The 14,076-nt window shown below is 43.0% G+C and overlaps 1 protein-coding gene across 3 annotated transcripts in view; it reads left to right on the top strand.

The window, feature by feature from the left end:
* Window positions 1-14,076, top strand: part of Gprk1 (G protein-coupled receptor kinase 1) — a 148,766-nt gene that overhangs the window by 40,603 nt on the left and 94,087 nt on the right. For all 3 annotated transcript variants that reach the window (NM_001299206.1, NM_001169580.2, NM_001042973.3), the window contains one exon: window positions 2,461-2,522. In NM_001299206.1, the coding sequence (NP_001286135.1) occupies window positions 2,461-2,522 (62 nt within the window). The remainder of the gene's footprint in view (window positions 1-2,460; window positions 2,523-14,076) is intronic.

The following is a 14,076-nucleotide window of genomic DNA, read 5'->3' as shown; positions in this document are numbered from 1 at the left end:
TGCCCTTTCTGGATGAGAATGACACTTTACGCGTTGGCGGCCGTGTGGAAAGTTCTTCACATTCATACGATGCTAGACACCAAATGATTTTGCCCAAACACCATCCTGTAAGTCTGTCTATTATTCGGAGCTTCATGAACTGCAGCTGCACGCAGGCCCATAAGTACTGCTCGCAAAAATGGAAAAATGATGTAGTACAATGACATCGATGTCAGAAGTTTGACCACACGGCCGAACATTGTCGCAAGCCACACAAATGTGTGAAATGCGCTGGAGAGCACGCTGCCAACGACTGGCACCGACCAGAGAGTTGAGCACCCGTTAAAACTGGTGAACAGCACCCTGCCAATTACTCGAGCTGCACGAAGCACCAAGCGTACCTCCAATGCTTCAAGCCCAATGATCATAATATGTCATTTGAACCAACTGGAGGCAGACCGATAAGACATGCAATACAACACCAGTAGCAGGCGCAACAACAATGCCAAAAACAACAACATTGCAGCGGTAGGAGTCGAAGCCGGCAAAGGACATCAAGAGACTTACTCCAACACTCTAAAATCGCGAGCAACAACATTTAAATAATTCTGCAGTCCCTTAATGAAAGTATCAAATCCCTCCACCAGTTCCAAGAGAAGCAAATGGAACTAATGACAATAATGAGACTGCAGCAACAGCAGACACAAGAAGAGGTTCAGATTCTTAATCTGTTCACTGTGATCCAAGCGCAGGAAACCCCATAATGATGCTGCTTGCGGAACGTCGACAGCGTATCCAAGAAGCTGCACACAGTAGAGTGTTTTGTGCGGCAACAAGATATAGATGTCCTGCTTATCAGCGAGTCACACTACAGAGGGACGGAAGCATCCAAATTACTCGCCAATGAACAGAGCGCTGGCAACGCAAAAGGAGGGGCTGTGATTCTGATCAGGTCTTCCGATGTCCACATCCCGATTACACCAGCAGCTATCGAAACGACACTCGGTCCTATTAATTTTGGAGCGGCTTACTATCCTCGCGATTCATATGTACTTCTGACGAATTCGATGCCAATCTGGAAATTCACCATTCTAAATTCATAGTCGCGGGTGACTGGAATACGTCGCACCGGCTTTGTGGAGCGGGAAGGTGCTTTTGCTATTGCTGATCTGAGCTCCGACCATCTACCACTCTTAATTACTGTGGATGCGTTAACAATAGCATGCCCTAAGATGGAGCGCTTAATAAATACCACCAACTTGGAACGATTCAAAGATCACCTTCAGGATACATTGGACCCAAACACTGCGATTATCACTAGTAAAACATTGAGAACGCCTTTGACTCATTTACTAATATAGTTATAACTTATTACAATTTTTTATTATATCCGTTACTCGTAGAGTCGAAGGGTATACTAGATTCGTTATTAAGTATATGTCCATATTAAGTATATGTCGGAGATGCCGAGCGCGCTTTTCTTTCCCTTCAGCGTCCATATTGTCCAACACAGCAAGTCGCCTGCGTGTGTTCCTTCTATTGTTCTCACTAGACTAATTTACTCAAGAGTCGGCCTCTCGATGATTTTCTTCTACTCCTTCACTCAATTATTTCATCCTTACTTCGTTTCCACGAAACTGTACCACAACAACAACAGGCGCCATGTTCATTTCAATACACAAACAAATGATGCCCACTCAACAACGGAACGCTTTCCGTTAATTTCATTACTCGCTGCTCATTCCTAACATAACAGATCAATAATGAAATTTCGGTTAATTTCAAATAATAATTCAAATAATACGTTTGATCTACTCAATCTCCTACATATACATATTCTTTATCAGGATCAATAGCCATGTCATGACCGTATGAACGTTAAGATCTCAGGAACTATGTATACAAGCTAGAAGGTTGAGATTCAGCATACAGATTCTAGAGACAAAAACGCAGCACATGTTTGAGAATGTTACCACGCCCACAAACCGCACCGAGCTGCAACGCCCTCAATTTTTAAATTGGTTTAATATTTTTTCATAATTTTATCTTGCAAATCTTATACATTTTTATCGTTCTGCCAAAAAACTCTGTGCCACACCCACTCTAACGACCTAATATCAGCAAAACTGCCACGGCCATACTAGATTTTTCTTTGTTTTATTGTCTGTCTTGCCAATTTATATCGGTATACCAAAAAAAACTGTACCCTTCTCCCACTACACTCCCCTCCTTTCACCCACATAACGGCCAAAGCGGTCACGTCCTCACTTTTAAACCATTTTTTCTAATTTTATTACCCAATATCCATCGATATCCCAGATCTATCTGATAGTCGTGAAGCTCGACTATTTTTTTTTTTTAAATTTATTTGCAAATTTTTTTAAATTGCTTAACTGGAAAAAGTTGAGTAGCTATTTCACTTGTTTGCAAAGAGCATGCTTTTTAAAATCTAAAAATGTATGTTTATATGCCTTTTTACAGCCATACTTGGAAGAAATATTTACACAACTTAAAGGAAAGCCATTTAAAAAATTTTTAGAAAGGTGAGTTTTAAACCTATATAAAATTCTCATGTCACAGTTTTCGAAACGATACTCCTCCGAAACGGCTTGACCGATTTTGATGAAATTTTTTGTGCTTATTCGGTATCTATGAGAATCGGTCAACACAAAAAACACTAGAATAACAAGATGCGTAACGCAATACGATTTTTTGGCACACAATTTTTTGGCCGTGGCTCTAGAGGTGGCTCTAAGCTCTCTCGAATTTTTGTTCGAGAGCGAGAGATCGGAGAGCGCTACAGCGAACAGCTCTTTTCTACGTATACAGTGATAGCAGACAACTTTATGTGTGCACACGTATGCTCATGCATTGTAAATTTGACAAAATATGCCCTTCACCTTAGAAGTTCTTAGACTTTAAATCTATATTATTATTGATCAATTGGCACCATGCGAAAAATTTTTGTTTTGCAGTGCCTTAACGTTAGTATTATTTTAAAATAGATTAGAAATAGAAAATAAAAAAAATGACTTTATATTAGAATATTTCTAATTAGAGTATTCAGCTAGCGGCGTGTGAAAAATTAAATTGGTAAAATTTATGTTTTAGATTACAGTAGTTATAATAATTTCCTTTGTATTTGCGTTAATTATTTAGTATATTTATTAGTCATTTGACTTCATATGATGTATGTAAATGATCCATTTTTATTATTTTAAATGCACATTAGATTCAGTTGTTCAGTTTAATTTTTTTTTTTTTTTGTTTGTTATATTCCAATTTGATATTTTTAAAAAGCGCGCATATTTATCATATTGCTACGAAATTGGGCAAAACTCCCCAAATATGTAAATTCGTTTCTTCGATCAGAATTAATTTCGGCCCGAAAATCGTCTTCTAGCACAACACGCACACATATACGCGTTCTCGTCTATTTTTAGATTTCTTACGCTCTCAGCGTAAGCGAATGGAAAGAGAGCAATTTTAGCCGTCACAAAAAAGTGTATGCATAGTGCCAAACCAATGTATGGCCGTTACGCATCTTGTTATTCTAGTGTCTTTGGTCAACATATATTTTTTTATCCCCCCAATTGTTAGGGGTAGTCCAATCCTACATTTTTTTTTATTCTTTAGACAACATTTTAAATTTATATAAGAAAATCCCAGCTGGCTCATTTCAGAATTTCAGAGTATGACAAAAGAAATATTGGTTGTATGACAACGTTTTAATGAAATTTATTTTTTAATTTTGTGTGAAAATATGAAAGTGAGCAAAGCCAAGAAAATTGAGTCGCAGTAATGCTCGAATCTTGCAAGTAAGAGATACGAAAGAAAGGAAGAACAAATACAGCAACAAAATACTGATGCACGCATGCATGCATGAAACTGGATACGTAAAATTATCGACCGATTTCTGCACAATCGCTGATTCGCGAGATACTCTCATTAAACAAGTATTTCCCGATGTACAAACACAGTACATAAAACATGTGTGTCTTGCAGAAAGAGGGATTTTAGGATTTTTTTTTAGGTTGGATCTCCAATTATCTTGCTTCGTTATTTGAACCCGCCTTGGCTGTGCAACGGTACGCGATTAGTCATTCAAAAATTAATGAAAAACGTGATCGAAGCCAGTATTTTAAATGGCAAGTTCAGAGGTGAAAATATACTCATACCACGGATTCCTATTATACCTACAGATGTGCCAATTCAATTCAAACTTCTTCTATTTCCGATTAGATTGGCATTTGCAATTTCTATCAAATCTAATTTCTATTTAAATCTAATCTGTTTGTGGATTAGATTTGAATACACCATGTTTTTCACTCGGACAACTAAAAAAAATTACTTTGTGTAAAAATATTATTCATTGTTTAATATTGTTACTGTCGGAATTGTTTAATTACAGATATATAATTTTAAGGAATAATTTATAATAACTTAAAAATAATGTTTTGTTATTTTTATATTCCCTCATCGTACACAGCGCTCCATGCTTATTTCACTTATTTCACATCTAACATCTAACTTACAATAAGTAAACTATTTTTTGTCTGCACTAGAAATTACTAGGAAATTATTTATATGGAAAAACTACGTTTGCCGAGTCAACTAGTTGAATAAATAAATTTTGATTTGGTTTAATAATTAAAATTATTTAAAATTATTTTCATACATCTTGCTGACGCCAGCAGTTCCTACATTTATGTTTTCGTTTATTGCCAACATTGGAGACACAATTAGACTCTATGGCATCTCACCTTTTGTTATCCATGCAGAGAAGCTGCATTTCCATCTGAGCTCTACCTCCGCGCGCGCTCTCCATTGTGCAACTTTTGTGCAACTTATTCATGCGCTCATCGATGCCAAATTTTCCTAAGACAAGTAAAACTTAAGCAATTGAAGTTGCTACAAACAAAACGTCTTTTCAATACGTAGATTACAAAAAAGATGTATAATCTTTTTTTCTTCAACCTATTTTCATTTTTAAATTAACCTAATTGTACACCCTTCGAGAGGTAAATTGTTTTAAGTCAGAAGTTTGCAACTCAATAAAGAAAACAGTTACCAAACAATATAATTACATTTCCAGCAATTTTGTGTTTCTGCTTGGCACGCGCCAACCAAAGTTACTGCCGAACTTATTCAGGACCCTGGTAAGAGTGTGAAGGGGTAGTAGCAGTCTGTACGCAAAGGATAGGCATACAAAATAGAATAACTCTTTGCATTCTGTCGGTATTGCTTGTAGAACGCTGATGAGAGATGATTAGACAACTAAAGGGTGCCTTTTTTCAGAACTCAATGAAAACTATTGTAGGCATCGGAAAATATTTATTTATTTTTATAATGTAGGTACATGTCTAAAGTTTTTATTTATATTTTTAGAAGATGAAATCTGACGTCCCCCATTCTCCATACATTGCGTAAACCGATTTCTGGCTTTTGTCGTGACTCTGGTTAGCATAGCAGGTGTTATGTTGGCAATTTCTTCTTGGATATTGGTTTTCAAATCTTGTAGGGCTCTTGGACGGTTCACATATAAATTAGAAAAAGGGTTGGCCGGCGGTTAACGCGCGCGGCTTTTACTAACCAAGTGTCAGGCGGAGCCGTGACAATAAAAGATTAGGAGTGTTGGGGTGATGGGGGGTGCTGGTCCTGGAAAATTCCTAGTTTGCTGAAAAAAAGACCACTCGAAAAAACACTCGAAGACTTGTAGAATTAGCGCGGGCGCGACCGGGCGTATGTTTTATTGATCGTGGTTAGTTTTACACTAAAGCTTATTCTAATGCGTTGGGTTCTCCCAAGCGCAGCGGAGACTCCTCGGAGACTCTGTGGTGAAGAGCGGGAGAGCGTAAGAGGGAGCGGAGAGCGGGTGACAGTCCAAACCCCGTAACTCGAACATTCCGCCCCCCTTGCAATCACTGGGGTTGCAACATAGCCATCCTACGGCAAGCGGCAGGCACCGGACACGATCCACCCAAACACGGTTTTTTGAGCGACCGGCATTCCCTCGTCGAAGGTCAGGAATCCGGATTGGATAACCTTAGGATAAATGTCTGCTCCTAAGACCATGGATACGGTAGCAGGCCGATGGAACCCGTCATCCGCCAGCATGATGTCCCTGTACTTGGACACTACGGTGTCGCTCAATGCCCGGACAGGTGTACGGATCCGCACCCTGGGCTCGATCTTGAGCACGACCTCGAGCTTCGTGTTCGCGTCGATCCTGGAGCGAATCGTCGTCGTGCAGACCTTCTCGTCGCCAACATTGGTCATCGAAAGCTTAAAGGCTGACGCCAACGAAGCGTCGATGCAGCTCATGGGTCTGCACGGATCGATGAGTGCTGCGGTCTCGAAGGTCTTCGTCCCGGTCTCCAACTTGACCAGCGCTGTGGGAAGGATGTTCACGCTGTGGCGTTGCAGCAGCGACGAGAGCGATGGGCCTGGCGTCGTCGATTCCGGTCGTCGTGGCGGTGAACTCCTACGCTGAGTTGGCGGATTGTGCCGGCGGGAACGTTGGGACGAGGCCGAAGCTGCTTGCCGGGTTGGCACCGGTTCGCGGTCGCGACCGCGACAACGAGCTAACCTGCTCGTGCATGTGGAGCAGCGTGTGGTGGGATCGGTCGCACTTCTTGCAACGATCACCGCAGTCTCCCGTGGAATGCTCGTGAGCAAGGCAATTGGCGCAGTATTTGTTAATGAGGACTGCTCGCAAACGCTTTTCAGCGCTGAGCTTTAGGAACCTCGCGCACTTCCGAAGAGGATGGATACCGCGGCAGACTCGGCATCGGTAGAATTTGAATACCGCGGGTACGTCTGCTCTCCACGGCACGAGCACTGCGTGCGTTTTGTTGACGAGGAGCCATGCTGCGCGTAGTCGAATGTCGAAAGGAGATCGAAAACGAAATGAAAAATAACGGATGATTAGTGATAGTGAACTACAACTAAGGACGAGAGGAGCGCCTATTATTGTGGAGATTCGGAAGACTCCGTCGGCAAAAGCACCACTTTTGCCACTGGACGTTTTTCACTTAGGCAGTGATATTCCACAGGGAATTCTCTGCGCTGAGTGTTCGAAATTAGGAGCTGCAGCCATTTCGGAAAGCAATAACGCTCCGCACAGCTCCAATCTTGGGAGCGAAACCGTTTTGACTGGTGCTACCCGGGTTTTCGCGGTCAGGAGTTGCACCATAATGGTGCTGCCCACTTCAACGCGGACATATATGGCCGCCCCGTAAGCCTTTTGCGACGCATCGCAAAAGCCATGATGCTCGACCTTGACCTTGCTCTAACACTGAATAACTTTGAAGAAAATTCATCCATCGCTGAAAAAGCTCATTTGGAATGTTTTCGTCCCACCCAAGTTCCTGCAGCCAAATCTCCTGCATGAAAATTTTGGCTCGAACGATAAACGGTGCTAACCAGCCGGCAGGGTCGAACAATTTGGCAATTTGGGACAGGACTTGGCGTTTTGTAAAGGACGTTTCGATAGCCAACTCTGGCGGGACGAAATAGAATTCGTCGGAGGTTGCTTTCCAGCGAATACCGAGGGTTTTGGCAGTACTTTTTGCATCGATCTCGAGAAAATCAGTATTTAAAAGATGGTTGCTCTGAATGGCCGCTAAAACTTCCTTTTGGTTGGAGGTCCATTTCCTCAATGGAAATCCGTCAGAATTCAGAGCGTCTCGGAGCTCTTGCACCATGAGCTGAGCTTCTTCCGTGGAGTCCGCTCCGGCTAAAACATCATCCACATACATGAAATTTCGAATGACATTGCTAGCTTTTGGATGGCTGAGTTCTACGTCAGCTGCTAGCTGCTGCAGTACTCGGATCGCCAGGAAAGGCGCGCAATTGACTCCAAAGGTTACTGTTTTCAGTTCGAAATCTCTGATTTCCCCTCTATTGTTACGGAAAAGTATTCGCTGGAATGGAGTGTGTCTCGGATCTACCCAGATCTGCCGATACATTTTCTCGATATCGGCGTTGAACACGTATCGGAAATAGCGCCACTTCAGAATTTGAATGGTCAAGTCGGACTGTAAGACAGGGCCAGCATGAAGGATATCATTTAAACTGGTACCATTCGATGATGGGCTGGAGGCATTGAATACTACACGGAGTTTAGTAGTTACGCTCTCCGGTTTTAAGACGGCGTGATGTGGCATATAATAGGCGTTGCAATTATGCGTAGGAAGAACTTGTCGCATGTGCTTTAAGTCGAGATATTCCTGGATCACCGAATCGTATCTCGCTTTCAAGGCCTCATCTCTTTTTAGACGCTGCTCATTTCTTAAGAACTGAGCCAACGCGAAAGACCTAGAATGCCCTAGCCCGGAACCGATATGTTCGGGGTCGCGAAAAGGCAAAGTAACGACATATTTGCCGCACTCGTTTCTCGTGGTCGTTTGAAGGAAATTCTTCTCGCACATGGAATCGGATTCTTTTACCAACTTTGTTGGTAAACATATTCTCCAAGAGAGAGCCACAGATGTTGGTTTTTGCTCCACTCAGAAGCACCGAAGGCAGGATGTCGGCTCCGATAAGTACATCTATTTGTGCGCTCTCATAGAATTTTGGATCCGCCAGTGGAAAATCGGGAAGATCCCGAAGGAAATTTTGCGGAATTGGGTAGGAAGGCAGATTTCCGGCTAGTTGAGGGAGGACATAGGCCGTCGTCTCCAACTGCAACGCGTTCCTAGTCGGAGATCGGATGGTGAAACTGCAGAGCTTCTTGGACTGAGCAGCTACTGTTTGGTTTAAGCCCGAGACTTGGGCTTGAACCACCTGGAATGGCAATCTAATTAGACTGAACAGTCGCTCGGTTATGAATGTCGCTTCTGATCCGGAGTCGATCAGGGCGCGTGCCTTAAAGTTAGTGCCAAGATGGGAGATATTGATTATGGCAGTGCCAAGAAGGATAGATCTTGAGCCCGTGGCGAAATAATTTTGAACACCGGCTTGCTCATTTGGAACGAAATTGGCCTGATTAGCGGAAATTGGCCTTGCAGGATTTGAAGGGCTTGAATTGCTGGAACAGAGGTTGTTTCGGTGCAACAACGTGTGATGCCGGCCACGGCAAGTAAAACAATTGTGAGTGCTTTTGCACTCACGAAGCTGATGTCCCGTTGCGAAGCAGTTTAAGCATAACTGCTTCCGTTTAATGTAGGCTGACCGGTCGTCAACCGACATTTGGAGAAACCGCGGACATACACGGACAGGATTGTTCTCCTTGTTGCACAAGTCGCAACTTTTCAACTTTGGAGCCACTTTCGCCTCGTAGGAATTTAATTTTCTAGAGGGCCCACTTGAGTTTATCGCATTATCGGAATGCGACTGACTCGGTACGGACGGTCTCACATCATCAATTGCTTCTAGGGTTCGATGACGTTCTGTGAGGAAGGTGTTCAGCTCTCCCCATGTCGGGATGTCGGCTTTCTTATGTAGCGACTGCTCCCATAAGGAGAGAGTTATCTTCGGGAGCTTGGATGAGCACAGATATACCAGCAGGCAGTCCCAGTTCTCAGTGTTGATGCCTGACAGTTCTAAGGCAGTCAAGCAACCTTGAACAGTACTTTGCAGTACCTTCAAGGCCGCCCCAGATTCCTGTGGTATCGACTGCACATTAAACAGTATTTTCAATTGACTGTTTACCAACAATCGTTTATTTTCGAAACGCTCTATCAGGTTTTCCCACGCAGAGCGGAAACCCTCGTTGGTGAGAGGCGAAATCGAAACTATGGCATGCGCGTCGCCACTTGTTTTGGCATTTAAGTGGAATAACTTTTCAACCGGAGTCAGCCGTGGATTATTAATATAAATGGCTGTGAAAAGATCCCGGAAAGTCGGCCAGCGAAGATAGTCGCCTGCGAAAACTTCTGTATCGCATGGAGGCAACCGACAGCCAGAGGAAATGTAGGCCTGGGGCGCAGCGTTCGCGGTTGGGATGGACTGAGAAGTGCCCTGCTCGATTTTATCAACGAGCTGGGCAACACACCTTTCATAGACTGAATAGCAATAACTGTATTTAGCCCTGAGAATAGGCATGTTGCTTGCTGCCGCTTCGCCTTCTGACACAAGGCACTCTGAGCAGAGATCGTATTCCTTCTCAACCTTGTCCCATAGGGTTCGGACTTGGTCGCGACGGACGCCAAGCATCGTGACGGTTGGAGCTGCGGATTCCGGAGTGTTGATCTGAGCCTCAAATTCGCTTAAGCGGTCAGAAACCCTTGTGGTGAAAAAATAGACCTGGGCTTGTCAGCGGACAATTTCTTCTTATCGTCCCCGATGGGCATAATCGAAGAAATGCGAAATGGAAGGGAAGCCTGTCAAACTTTTGAAAAAGTAGACAGATTCCTCAGACTGCACTTAATAATTTAAGTGGTGTAAAACTTACGAAGTGGAAACGCCGTAGTTTAGACTAATCGGACAGGTGACTCGGAGTGAACAGCGAATTGTATAAATGACCTGTGATCTATGGTAATTGGGTCCACCTTATTTACGGTTAAAACCCTTGGAATGTGGAACACGGTGATATAAAATGTTTATTAGAACGAAGAAAATTTTATTCTTTTATTTACAACTGGAAACGGAGAACATGGAATGACTGGAATTGAAGTCTTTTCTCCGCGTTGTAAATACTTCTAAAACACCCACAAACTAATATCCAAGCAATATGAAAATGAAATATTTGTCGGGTGAACGACTTGTATGTGGCGGTCGTATTATTTATTTATCGATAATTATTTTTTTTGAAAACTTTCAAATTAAAAAAAATAATTTAATAAATATTGAAAATGTTTAATTTAATTTAAAATTTATTTATTGTTCGGAAATTAATTTGGAAATTTACCGAAAAACATTGATGGAAAATAAAACGCCTTTTCCGCGTCGGCACTTGGAATAAATTTTATTTGTGGTTTGTATTTGCCGACGGGAAACAATCTAAACATTAGTAAACTTTGGTTATACGCCTTTTCCGCCTCGGCACTTGAGACACAGGCGATTTAAACTTCGGTAAACTTTGGTTAAAGGGAATGCAGATAATCTGCGCAATGTATGTCGGTACGATATGTAATGTATATGGAGATGTATATGTATATGTATGTATATGGAAATGTATATGTATATGTATGTATATGGAGATGTAATGCATGCAATGTATATGGGTAAATGGCGGGAAAATATTTAATTAATATTTTCCTTGGAATGGCCAGCGGGTATGTGTTATTTGTTGTTTGTATGTATAGCAGAGCAAATTGTATTTAGCGGACTGCGGAGTTAAAGCAAAACAAATGAATTGAAAAGAATTTGGAATTTTGCACTGTTCGGATGAATATTTAAATATATTCGGAAAATGGGACTTAGAATTTTAGAACGGTGGGTAATATGGCGGCGCCCGTGAAAATGGATAATAGATAGTAATTTCCTTTAATTGCCTTTTGTCGGAGAAATCCGTTAGATCTGACAATAAATCTGACAGCAAAATGAACGAAATTGGATGTTCGAACCTTTGCTGCAGACCGGCAATTAAAAGGTATGGAGATTTCGTACTTATCCTATAAGTTGGTCGCTGAAGGACAAACTTGAAAAATCCAGGATATCCGGCTCGAAGGACCAAAATGTTGGGGTGATGGGGGTTGCTGGTCCTGGAAAATTCCTAGTTTGCTGAAAAAAAGACCACTCGAAAAAACACTCGAAGACTTGTAGAATTAGCGCGGGCGCGAGCGGGCGTATGTTTTATTGATTGTGGTTAGTTTTACACTAAAGCTTATTCTAATGCGTTGGGTTCTCCCAAGCGCAGCGGAGACTCCTCGGAGACTCTGTGGTGAAGAGCGGGAGAGCGTAAGAGGGAGTGGAGAACGTAAGAGGGAGCGGAGAGCGGGTGACAGTCCAAACCCCGTAACTCGAACAAGGAGTTACTTTCAACTTTTTATTATACCGAGCTAAGCGGAGCTGTAGCGTCGGAGACAAAATCAGAACTGAATATAAAATACAAGAATTCAAACTTTAGCTTTGGTTAACTACAACAACAAGATGCGTACCATGCACCCAGATTTCAGAGCCGTTGTCCACTTGTACCTTGGCGGCCCTGTCGTTGATGATGACGATCCCCTCATCTACATAGGTGATGGGGTCCAGGCTGCTGGGTTGTATTTCGCAGTGCAGTGTATTTCCGCCTGCATGGAGTTCTTTCGCACAAGAGCTGCCTGATGATAGCTGGCAGAAGGTGGCGCTAGTTGATGCGGTGCAAGCTTTGACGGTGTGGATCTCGTTGTCGCATTCTGCGATAATGCCATCATCTAAACGTAGCATGGCTCCTTCGTGACTGACGGGGAAAATAGTAATTTTCTTACAGGCGAACTTAATTATCGGAAATTTGATGATAAAGTGTAATGCGTTATTGGACTGCAGAACCTTTTCGGACGATACGGACGTGAGGTCCCCTATGGGGGTGTTGGTGGGCTCCTCTAGCCAAACTGAACTCACATCTGCGTGAGCAAGAATATTTGGGCTAACAATGTTCATTTTTGCAAGTGTCACGGCCAACATTAAATTTTGAAGCTCCATCATGAGCATTCTATTTCTCGCGAGCAACGTTTCATACAAATGACCGGAGTCAATTTGCGACGCTTTTGCTGTTTTGAGGATTAAGTTGACGGTGGCAGTTAATTTATTAATTTGACTCTGGATTTTTGTATTGATTTCTATCTGCCTATTGTTCGCGTCTATCAATCGCGCCTCTACGACCCTACTGTTTTGCAAATCGCTGGCATCAGGTGTAACCTTTAGTACGGAGCCCAGGAAGTCCAAGCTTCTGGCCACTCGATGGTGCGCGCCCAGCGCATCCAGCAAGTCCAGGAGGTGTGCTGAATCTACATTCAGCAAATTTCTCATGTGTGACTGCAGACCGACCGTCTCCTCTACTACCCGTGCGTACTCCGAAAGATTCGCGGAGTGCCTCACGTAGGCGAAATTCTCCCACACCAAGATCTGGCCATCGACTATGGGAATGAATTTGGCGCGCGAATAATCGGTGATGTGAGCCGATGCCAATGATAGAGACACGAGAAGGATAAGATTGGTCCTGTGGGTGGAAGTTTAAATGGTTGATTTTTTTATTTTGTCGACAAGGGGAACCCAACACCAATAATAATAAAAATGCTTAAGAATATAATGTGCGCGGATGGCGCTACGCTTAGATATATTACAAATTACGCCAAGTGGCTAGAAAAAATTTAAAATTAAGCGAAACACTGACCTCGCTGCTGAGCGCGTCATTTTAAATTGTCCTTGTGGACCACCCTCCCCTCAATAAGGACCGTTGTCCCCATGTCCGCTTCTACAGCTTTTTCTTCGCACAACGGCGTGAGCTTGTTGCCGAGTCTTCGGTTGGATTTTACCAACACTTTTTCGCCAACATCGAATGTCCTATTCTGCCGCGAGGCGTTTTCTCTGGCCCTCAGCGCGGTCTGAGCCTTCTGGATCCTATTGTGGATCTCTAGCTGTGGCTCCTCGGGGTGTGTTAGGACGATGTCAATTGACTTATTATACTGGGTAGTGGCCAACATTATTATTTCGACCGTATCACTCAAGCCCTTGTCTATCTTTATGCATCTGGCTAGCTCCAGCAACGTGCTATGGAAACGCTCCACCTGCCCGTTGGAGGTGCTGTGCAGTGGTGGTGCGTTTGTAACGCTTACACCAAAGTTGTTACACAGCATGGACACGATCGTGTGCGACTTCAACGACGGTTCGTTGTCGCAATAAATGGTCTTTGCCCTTGGGAAAAAGTTCATGAGCTGAAGCAGCGCTGGCTTCAGGTCTTCAATAGTTCTCGAGGCGATTGGTTGTACGACGGCAAATTTAGAAAACTTGTCGACGCAAGTGAGGAAAAACTTTTTGTCGGTAGAGAAAAGGTCGATGTGCAACATTTCCCCTGTGTGTGACGGTATTGGCGTTTCACCGAGTTCTTGTTTTCTCGGGTGCCTGTCATACTTTGCCCTTGCACAAGTCCTGCAATTCTGCACGATCTCGTTGGCCAGCTTGGCCATTTTGGGGAAATAGTATTCCGACAATACCTGCTTTACATTTTCT

This window comes from Drosophila melanogaster, chromosome 2R, assembly GCF_000001215.4.
Source record: "Drosophila melanogaster chromosome 2R".
Taxonomy (NCBI): Eukaryota; Metazoa; Arthropoda; class Insecta; order Diptera; family Drosophilidae; genus Drosophila; species Drosophila melanogaster.
Note: the sequence above shows the minus strand (reverse complement) of the source record. Positions and strands in the feature narration are given on the sequence as shown.